The sequence below is a fragment of the Littorina saxatilis genome, linkage group LG17 (assembly GCF_037325665.1).
Source record: "Littorina saxatilis isolate snail1 linkage group LG17, US_GU_Lsax_2.0, whole genome shotgun sequence".
In the NCBI taxonomy this organism is placed as follows: domain Eukaryota; kingdom Metazoa; phylum Mollusca; class Gastropoda; order Littorinimorpha; family Littorinidae; genus Littorina; species Littorina saxatilis.
In genome coordinates, this window is record NC_090261.1 from 39,767,602 (window position 1) to 39,777,601 (window position 10,000).

General features: G+C 42.1%; 1 protein-coding gene across 1 annotated transcript in view; it reads right to left on the reverse strand.

Moving 5' to 3' along the window:
* The window catches only part of LOC138952630 (uncharacterized), a 120,313-nt gene that overhangs the window by 52,532 nt on the left and 57,781 nt on the right, over window positions 1-10,000 (reverse strand). Inside the window, exons 17-19 of the mRNA XM_070324332.1 lie at window positions 9,297-9,402; window positions 8,038-8,094; window positions 6,630-6,804 (exon numbers count right to left, since the gene is read on the reverse strand). Of these exons, the coding sequence (XP_070180433.1) occupies window positions 6,630-6,804; window positions 8,038-8,094; window positions 9,297-9,402 (338 nt within the window). The remainder of the gene's footprint in view (window positions 1-6,629; window positions 6,805-8,037; window positions 8,095-9,296; window positions 9,403-10,000) is intronic.

Below are 10,000 nucleotides of genomic sequence, written 5' to 3' on the forward strand. Positions count from 1 at the left end.
GCACATGTTCTTAACTTTGCGGAACACGCCGTATAAGTATTCTCTTCTCTACCACTAACCACAGTCTATACATACTCTGACAAGCTTCAAGGGCTTTAAAGGTGAAGGCTCCGAATCCCCCATCTCGCAAGTGTTTAGGCCTTTGTTTCGTTAGGGTGAGCAACACACACAAAACAAAAACACCTTACGAGACCCAGTTTAGTTGGCTGAACTACTTTGAGTGTGTGTGTTTGTGTGTGTGTATGTGTGTGTGGGTTTTTGTATGTGTGTGTGTGTGTGTGTGTCTGTGTTTGTGTGTGTGTGTGTGTGTGTCGAAAAATAGAGAATTAAAAAACACTCACGCACGCACGCACGCACACACACACACACACACACACACACACACACACACACACACACACACACACACACACACACACACATGGTGTCACACACCTATACCCACCCACCACACGCACACAAACACGCACACACAATCACATCGTATCTAAACATATCCAAGGTTTAAATCCACAAGCAATATGTAGCCATGTCAATGGACTCTCTCTCTCTCTCTCTCTCTCTCTCTCTCTCTCTCTCTCTCTCTCTCTCTCTCTCTCTCTCTCTCTCTCTCTCTCCTAATCTATACTATATATATAAAACTGAATGTAAGTGTGTGTGTGTGTGTGTGTCTGTCTGTCTGTGGTCATCATACCTCAGAGATGGCAAGAGACAGGAACAAGATAGTGTGCATGCACACTGCCTAGGATCCGCAGATATGCACCTGGGTTTTAGTTTCTGGATTCATTGTTTCCTTCCTCGGATAATGAACCTCCCCATTATTGAAAACAGCCTATATAATGCAAGACCAGTGCAGCACCTACTGTTCATCTGTAGCAAGCACATACTGCCGGTGTAATTAGAGACTCTATATTGCTCTTATTAGGAGAATACATGAAGACAATGAAATCAATCAGGAAGGTTCTAGAATTAAAGGGAGATAACTCTTGCTTTGTTATCCGTTGAAGCGCGGAATTGCTTCGTCTGCTTGTGCATGCTATTTAGCCTGAAGGATAGATTTTAGTTACATTTCCCTCTCCTCCTCTAGCATGCGTTCGCAGACTGATTCCTGGAATAGTAAAATAAAATTGTCAATAAAATCCGAAATCAAGCGTAAACAAGTCGCGTAAGGCGAAAATACAACATTTAGTCAAGCTGTCGAACTCAGAGAATGAAACTGAACGCAATGCAATTTTTCAGCAAGACCGTATACTCGTAGCATCGTCAGTCCACCGCTCGTGGCAAAGGCAGTGAAATTGACAAGAATAGCGGGGTAGTAGTTGCGCTGAGAAGGATAGCACGCTTTTCTGTACCTCTCTTCGTTTTAACTTTCTGAGCGTGTTTTTAATCCAAACATATCATATCTATATGTTTTTGGAATCAGGAACCGACAAGGAATAAGATGAAAATGTTTTTAAATTGATTTCGAAAATTTAATTTTGATCATAATTTTTATATATTTAATTTTCAGAGCTTGTTTTTAATCCAAATATAACATATTTATATGTTTTTGGAATCAGGAAATGATGAAGAATAAGATGAACGTAAATTTGGATCGTTTGATAAAAAAAAATTTTTTTTACAATTTTCAGATTTTTAATGACCAAAGTCATTAATTAATTTTTAAGCCACCAAGTTGAAATGCAATACCGAAGTCCGGTCTTCGTCGAAGATTGCTTGGCCAAAATATCAATTTGATTGAAAAATGAGGATGTGACAGTGCCGCCTCAACTTTTACAAAAAGCCGGATATGACGTCATCAAAGACATTTATCGAAAAAATGAAAAAAACGTATGGGGATATCATTCCCAGGAACTCTCATGTAAAATTTCATAAAGATTGGTCCAGTAGTTTAGTCTGAATCGCTCTACACACACACACACGCACAGACAGACAGACACACACACACACACATACACCACACCCTCGTCTCGATTCCCCCCTCTACGTTAAAACATTTAGTTCAACCTTGACTAAATGTAAAAAGCTATACCTTGAAGGGAGCTGATTTTCTCCTTGCTTTCAAACTTTACTGTACGAAGCACATTAATTTTTAGTGTCGATTTGTTTAAATTAAAAAAAAATTAAAACAAGTCGCGTAAGGCGAAAATACAACATTTAGTCAAGCTGTTGAACTCAGAGAATGAAACTGAACGCAATGCAATTTTTCAGCAAGACCGTATACTCGTAGCATCGTCAGTCCCGCACCGCTCGTGGCAAAGGCAGTGAAATTGACAAGAAGAGCGGGGTAGTAGTTGCGCTGAGAAGGATAGCACGCTTTTCTGTACCTCTCTTCGTTTTAACTTTCTGAGCGTGTTTTTTATCCAAACATATCATATCTATATGTTTTTGGAATCAGGAACCGACAAGGAATAAGATGAAAGTGTTTTTAAATTGATTTCGAAAATTTAATTTTGATCATAATTTTTATATCTTTAATTTTCAGAGCTTGTTTTTAATCCAAATATAACATATTTATATGTTTTTGGAATCAGGAAATGATGAAGAATAAGATGAACGTAAATTTGGATCGTTTTATAAAAAGATTTTTATTTTAACAATTTTCAGATTATTAATAACCAAAGTCATTAATTAATTTTTAAGCCACCAAGCTGAAATGCAATACCGAAGTCCGGCCTTCGTCGAAGATTGCTTGGCCAACATTTCAATCAATTTGATTGAAAAATGAGGGTGTGACAGTGCCGCCTCAACTTTTACAAAAAGCCGGATATGACGTCATCAAAGACATTTATCAAAAAAAAGAAAAAAATGTCCGGGGATATCATTCCCAGGAACTCTCATGTAAAATTTCATAAAGATCGGTCCAGTAGTTTAGTCTGAATCGCTCTACACACACACACGCACAGACAGACAGACACACACACACACACACACACACACACACACACACATACACCACGACCCTCGTCTCGATTCCCCCCTCTACGTTAAAACATTTAGTCATAACTTGAGTAAATGTAAAAAGCCTTATGCAAAGGAAATGGTACTGGGTTAACCTCAGGTGCTGTTCATTTGTCATAGAATGGTGACTGACAGGTCGCCGTGACAGAATCAGAATGTATGGCTCCCTCCTCGAGTCCAATAGTTATTTCGGGAGATTATCGGTGGGTGGTTTTATTATGGGGGCGCGTTTTGATCATACCACCGTGCTAAACCGCTTTGGGGGAAATGGTTTTTAAAAAAAATTAAAAAATAAACGGAATGCATCAGGGTTGAAAAGATTGAAGGGTGGAGTTAAGGACACAAAATAGATGACAAAAATAAAGCAAACAAGAAAAAAAACTGTAACCAGGAAGGGACTCGAACCCGAGTCAGCTGACCTTCAAGCTGGAGCACAAACCACTAGGCTACGACAGCAACTGACAGATAGGGCTACAAAAGTGAAGGCATTTCAGGGTTACTCCGTCGTATGTGGCGTTTCTCGCGCATGAAGGTTCTGTTACCAACTCTACGGCTAAGAAAGGTTGCATTTGAAGTTAAATGTCCACTAAAATATCAAAGGGAACACCATTTCTGAACAACACAACGGTTTGCGCAGATATTTGAACACTTCCACGTCACACTGAAACACTGACTGAGCTACACTGCCTACAGTTTAGTAACGTGATATGTTTTCAATTGTTCGTTCACTTATATTGCTTTCAGATTTAACACACCAAGATGAATGAAACAGTGGCACGGTTTTCGTTGCGAAAATGTGCAATGGCAGTGCTACGCGATCGAAGTGTGTATTATGTACACGCTGTGTTCCTCCGGAAAAGACCGAAGCGACATGTGACGTCAGTCGTTCAGTGGGGCGTTTAGGAATCGCAAATTCGCCCCCGGCGATATACACACATTTCACATTTAAACCATTTGTCGGCCCCCTGTCGATATTTATCGACTAAGTTCCTTGTTTCGATCCGCCGTTACCCTTTTGCCTTCTGTCTGTCTGTCTTTAGTATTAATTAATGTTAGTGTCGCGTCGGTCGTATTTCACACGCTCTCTCTCTCTCCCCTCCTCTCTCTCTCTCTCTCTCTCTCTCTCTCTCTCTCTCTCTCTCTCTCTCTCTCTCTCTCTCTCTCTCTCTCTCTCTCTCTCTCTCTCTCTCTCTCTCTCTCTCTCTCTCGCCCCTCCTGTCTTTCTCTCTCTCTCTCTCTCTAGACATGAAGTAGGTGTAGGGAACTCACTGACTTACCCGTAGTTAGACATGAAGTAGGTATAGGGAACTCACTGACTTACCCGTTGTTAGACATGAAGTAGGTACAGGGAACTCACTGACTTACCCGTTGTTAGACATGAAGTAGTTATAGGGACGGAACTCACTGACTTACCCGTTGTTACACATGAAGTAGGTATAAGGAACTCCCTGACTTACCCGTTGTTAGACATAAAATAGGTATAGGGACGGAACTCACTGACTTACCCTTTGTTAGACATGAAGTAGTTATAGGGAACTCACTGACTTACCCTTTGTTAGACATGAAGTAGTTATAGGGACGGAACTCACTGACTTACCCTTTGTTAGACATGAAGTAGTTATAGGGACGGAACTCACTGACTTACCCGTTGTTAGACATGAAGTAGGTATAGGGAACTCACTGACTTACCCGTTGTTAGACATGAAGTAGGTATAGGGAACTCACTGACGTACCCGTTGTTAGACATGAAGTAGGTATAGGGAACTCACTGACTTACTCGCTGTTAGACATGAAGTTGGTATAGGGAACTCACTGACGTACCCGGTGTTAGACATGAAGTAGGTATAGGAACTCACTGACGTACCCGTTGTTAGACATGAAGTAGGTATAGGAAACTCACTGACTTACCCGTTGTTAGACATGAAGTAGGTATAGAGAACTCACTGACTTCCCCGTTGTTAGACATGAAGTAGGTATAGGGAACTCACTCACTTACCCGTTGTTAGACATGAAGTAGGTATAGGGAACTCACTGACTTACCCGTTGTTAGACATTAAGTAGGTATAGGGAACTCACGGACTTACCCGTTGTTAGACATTAAGTAGGTATAGGGAACTCACTGACTTACCCGTAGTTAGACATGAAGTAGGTATAGGGAACTCACTGACTTACCCGTAGTTAGACACGACGTAGGTGTAGGGAAATCACTGACTTACCCGTTGTTAGACATGAAGTAGGTATAGGGAACTCACTGACTTACCCGTTGTTAGACATGAAGTAGGTATAGGGAACTCACTGACTTACCCGTTGTTAGACATGAAGTAGGTGTATGGAACTCACTGACTTACCCGTAGTTAGACATGAAGTAGGTATTGGGAACTCACTGACTTACCCGTTGTTAGACATGAAGTAGGTATAGGGAACTCACTGACTTACCCGTTGTTAGACATGAAGTAGGTATAGGGAACTCACTGACTTACCCGTTGTTAGACATTAAGTAGGTATAGGGAACTCACGGACTTACCCGTTGTTAGACATTAAGTAGGTATAGGGAACTCACTGACTTACCCGTAGTTAGACATGAAGTAGGTATGGGGAACTCACTGACTTACCCGTAGTTAGACACGAAGTAGGTGTAGGGAAATCACTGACTTACCCGTTGTTAGACATGAAGTAGGTATAGGGAACTCACTGACTTACCCGTTGTTAGACATGAAGTATGTAAAGGGAACTCACTGACTTACCCGTTGTTAGACATGAAGTAGGTGTATGGAACTCACTGACTTACCCGTAGTTAGACATGAAGTAGGTATAGGGAACTCACTGACTTACCCGTAGTTAGACATGAAGTAGGTACAGGGAACTCACTGACTTACCCGTTGTTAGACATGAAGTAGGTATAGGGAACTCACTGACTTACCCGTTGTTAGACATGAAGTAGGTATAGGGAACTCACTGACTTACCTGTTGTTAGACATTAAGTAGGTATAGGGAACTCACTGACTTACCCGTTGTTAGACATGAAATAGATATTGGGAACTCACTGACTTACCCGTTGTTAGACATGAAGTAGGTATAGGGAACTCACTGACTTACCCGTAGTTAGACATGAAGTAGGTATAGGGAACTCACTGACTTACCCGTTGTTAGACATGAAGTAGGTATAGGGAACTCACTGACTTACCCGTAGTTAGACATGAAGTAGGTATAGGGAACTCACTGACTTACCCGTAGTTAGACATGAAGTAGGTGTAGAGAACTCACTGACTTACCCGTAGTTAGACATGAAGTAGGTATAGGGAACTCACTGACTTACCCGTTGTTAGACATGAAGTAGGTATAGGGAACTCACTGACTTACCCGTTGTTAGACATGAAGTAGGTATAGGGAACTCACTGACTTACCCGTTGTTAGACATGAAGTAGGTGTAGGGAACTCAATGACTTACCCGTTGTTAGACATTAAGTAGGTATAGGGAACTCACTGACTTACCCGTTGTTAGACATGAAGTAGGTACAGGGAACTCACTGACTTACCCGTTGTTAGACATGAAGTAGGTGTAGGGAACTCACTGACTTACCCGTTGTTAGACATGAAGTAGGTATAGGGAATTCACGGACTTACCCATTGTTAGACATGAAGAAGGAACAGGGAACTCACTGACTTACCCGTTGATAGACATGAAGTAGGTGTATGGACGGAACTCAGGCACCTGCTGCTTGATGAGGTGAGAGAGCTGCTTGCCGTTACGCCATCGCCACAACACGAACACCAACGCCAGCACCACCACCACGACCACAACAGGCACGGTGATGGCCGCCGCTATTGTTGGAATGTCTGAATCTGAAAGCAAATGGATTATACAGTGGAACCCCCCTGCTGAGAACATGAGAAACCCCCAATTTAAAACCTCCCTCTTTATAACACCGTGCTTTTCAGACTTTCTGATCAAATATTCTGTAGAGAGGGGCTTCCAAAATGATGAGGCAGGTGTACAGGGGCTGACCAGGGGGGTAAGGCCCTCCAGAAGCTGTCAAAATGTAGCATTTGAAAGGGGTTAATTGAAAGTCTTCTTGAGAAAAAAGGTACATTTGAAAGGTAAGGGTGTAGGGGCGAGGTGTGGGGCAGAACCCCGCCCCCCGTCTGATCCACATATAGTACATGTTCCCAACTAACCTAAACATCATACGCCTCCTTTTTGAAACCTGAATATTTAAGATGTGTTGAGGTCTGAAAAAGATAGTTTCATTGTACTCTTGACTCAGGACTCTCGGTTGTTTTATGTCAGGCCTCAGTCTCTTCCACGTCTACTAAATTTCGTCTGCTTCCAACTGGAGAAGTAATAGTCATCGACGCTTTCATGAGCAGGGCAATATTTGGACAAGAGCGGACGAAAGAAGCGATGGTTTGTATCAGCTGTATTTCTTCAATTAATATTTTTCATAATTATGATTATATGTTTTGTTCAGGTGTTAATTGATTCCTGTCAGACGACCGGGTTATACAGGTTATACAGGTTATTCTAAACTTCTTCACAAAATACAGAGATATCAATCGAGTGAATAATGACAAAATGCTGCAATGCAGTCATACCGTTGATTTCATATGTTTGCCACTGCAGTCTCTGGATAGTCATGCCAACAGTGGTCGAAGATTTGAGAGGCTCATCTAAGGTTTAAGAGGTCGACCTAAGGGGATTTAAAGAGATCAAGTGAACGGACAGGTTTTATTTTTAATACGCTGTGTTTGACACGCATATTACCGCTATTTTTCACGAGGACAAGATTCTGCACAGGGTACGGTACCTAGTAAACGCCAACCCCTACTTTTGAGCGAAATTGGTGCATAAGGGGGGTAGAGGGGAGCTTATAAGGTATCTTACGGTAGTTAGCTCTCCCCCCACCCCACCTCCTACCAATGCCCCACCGCGATCGACCCCCTCCTGCCTAAACGGATATTGAAGTTAACATTCTGATAGGTCCAGCTTTTTTTAACACTTTACAGGCAATCTGACAACTGTTCTTTTTCTATGGTTAATATCACGAGCAAATGTAATTGGGTAAAAGGAAAACTGACCTGGTATCAGACTCGCGTGCGGGGTTTTTGCAGTCCATCCATTAGGCAAAGGCTGTCCTGTTATCGTGTGCACAAATAAGTAAACTCATTACTGGGTAAGGTCAAGACAAGGTTCCTTCCAGTTCTTGTACAGCCTTGCTTACCCCCTTCCATCCCCCGCCCCCTCCAGCTCCCCCATTCACTCCAAGAAAACAGTACAGGCACAAAAGACGAACTCGGGAGAAAGAAAACCACCTCTGTCGGGCTTGTATTGGTTGTAAAAGAGTGACTACTCTTGCTTTTACTGAGGCAAACTTTCCACACGTACTCCTTGTCCGCGTGTTTCAGTCACTTTGAATCTGACTATAAACTTGGAACAAAGGGGAAAAAACATCCAATTGAAAAAGGCTAGCTGCTGATTTGCCTATAAAATGTCACGTGTGTAAAGTTTGCCTCAAAAAAAAGCAAGAGTATTCCTCTCTCACGACCTATACAAACCCGACAGAGTTATTTCCGAACATCTTCCATTCGCCAAGAAGCACAGCCCTGTTCCAATCATTACAAGTGCACAAGACACCTGCCTTTTTGCGTGAACAAACTTGAAAATCACCACCGATCTATCCAGGCTTTTACTTGCACACACACACACACACACACACACACACACACACAAAGATCAACAGCCATCAAAGGTTGCTTCCTGTCCAGAGTAAGAATATGCCTGCTAAATTGATATGGCAGACACCAGCTGTTGATCTTGGGTAAGTATTGCCCTCAGACATGCACGCGTGTGGGATTGTGTGGGATTTTGTGCGCGCGCGCGCGCGTGTGTGTGTGTGTGTGTGTGTGTGTGTGTCTGTGCAGTGTGTGTGTGTGTCTGTGTGTGTGTGTGTGTGTGTGTGTGTGTGTTTGTGTGTGTGTCTGTGTGTGTGTGTCTGTGTGTGTGTGTATGTGTGTCTGTGTGTGTCTGTGTGAATGCGCGTGCGTGTTTGTGTGTATGCGTGCGTGCGTGCGTCCGTGAGTGCGTGTGTGTGTGTGTCTCTATCTATGTCTGCGTCTGTAAATATTGTTAAAATGCTAAACATTGCCTGACTTTGATCGTCTGATCAGAGGCAGTAAAGAATGCTACAAAACATCTAATAAATCTTCTATAAACACACTTTTCAGAGAAACAGCAAACAACAATAAACATTAAAAAACAAGCACATAACGAAACAAATAAGCGAACAACCTAAAACAAAAATGTAAAAAAAGATTTTTTTAAAACTTAATTCAACTACCTGTATCTGGTTGGGCAGCGGGGTTAACGAAAACATGTGTCGGAGCCTCGTTCCAAGCATTCTCTGAAATGTCGTCTTCTCCTTCCCCGCCATTCAAAAACAGCACCTGCAGGAATTAAAATTGATCATTATAACTAGGAGAAAACACGGGATCCAGACTGTTGGCTCCTGCTTTGGAAAGTGTCGTAACTACACTAAATTACAGGTTTAACAATTACGTCTGCACTGTCTGAACTCAGCAATTGTGATTTGTAACACATTTGAACGTCGCGGTTTTGATTGATACTGTTCCAGACCACAGAAAGCAACAATGATTAACATTTAAAGTAAAGCCGACTTTAACTGCCGATTTTGACAGAAAAATCTATGATTATGATGCCACCAGTTGAAGCCTTTCGAATGATTGAGTGAGTGATGGCGATATTGAGTGAGTGAGTGAGTGAGTGAGGGACTAGATTAGTGTGGGAATGAGGATGTGCGTGTCTGTCTGTCAGGACAACCCATGTATACTCATCAAACTTGTCTTTAACTTGTCTGTGTTCGTTTCCTAAGATTTGCAAAGGCGTCAATTACACATGTCAGTAATTGTAACTGCGGCTGGCTTTCTGGAAAACCAAACACCGCACATAGATTTGTTTGATACGCTGGTATATGTAATTTAACTATAAACGCACATATGTACTGAGAAACCAGCATTCTGAACG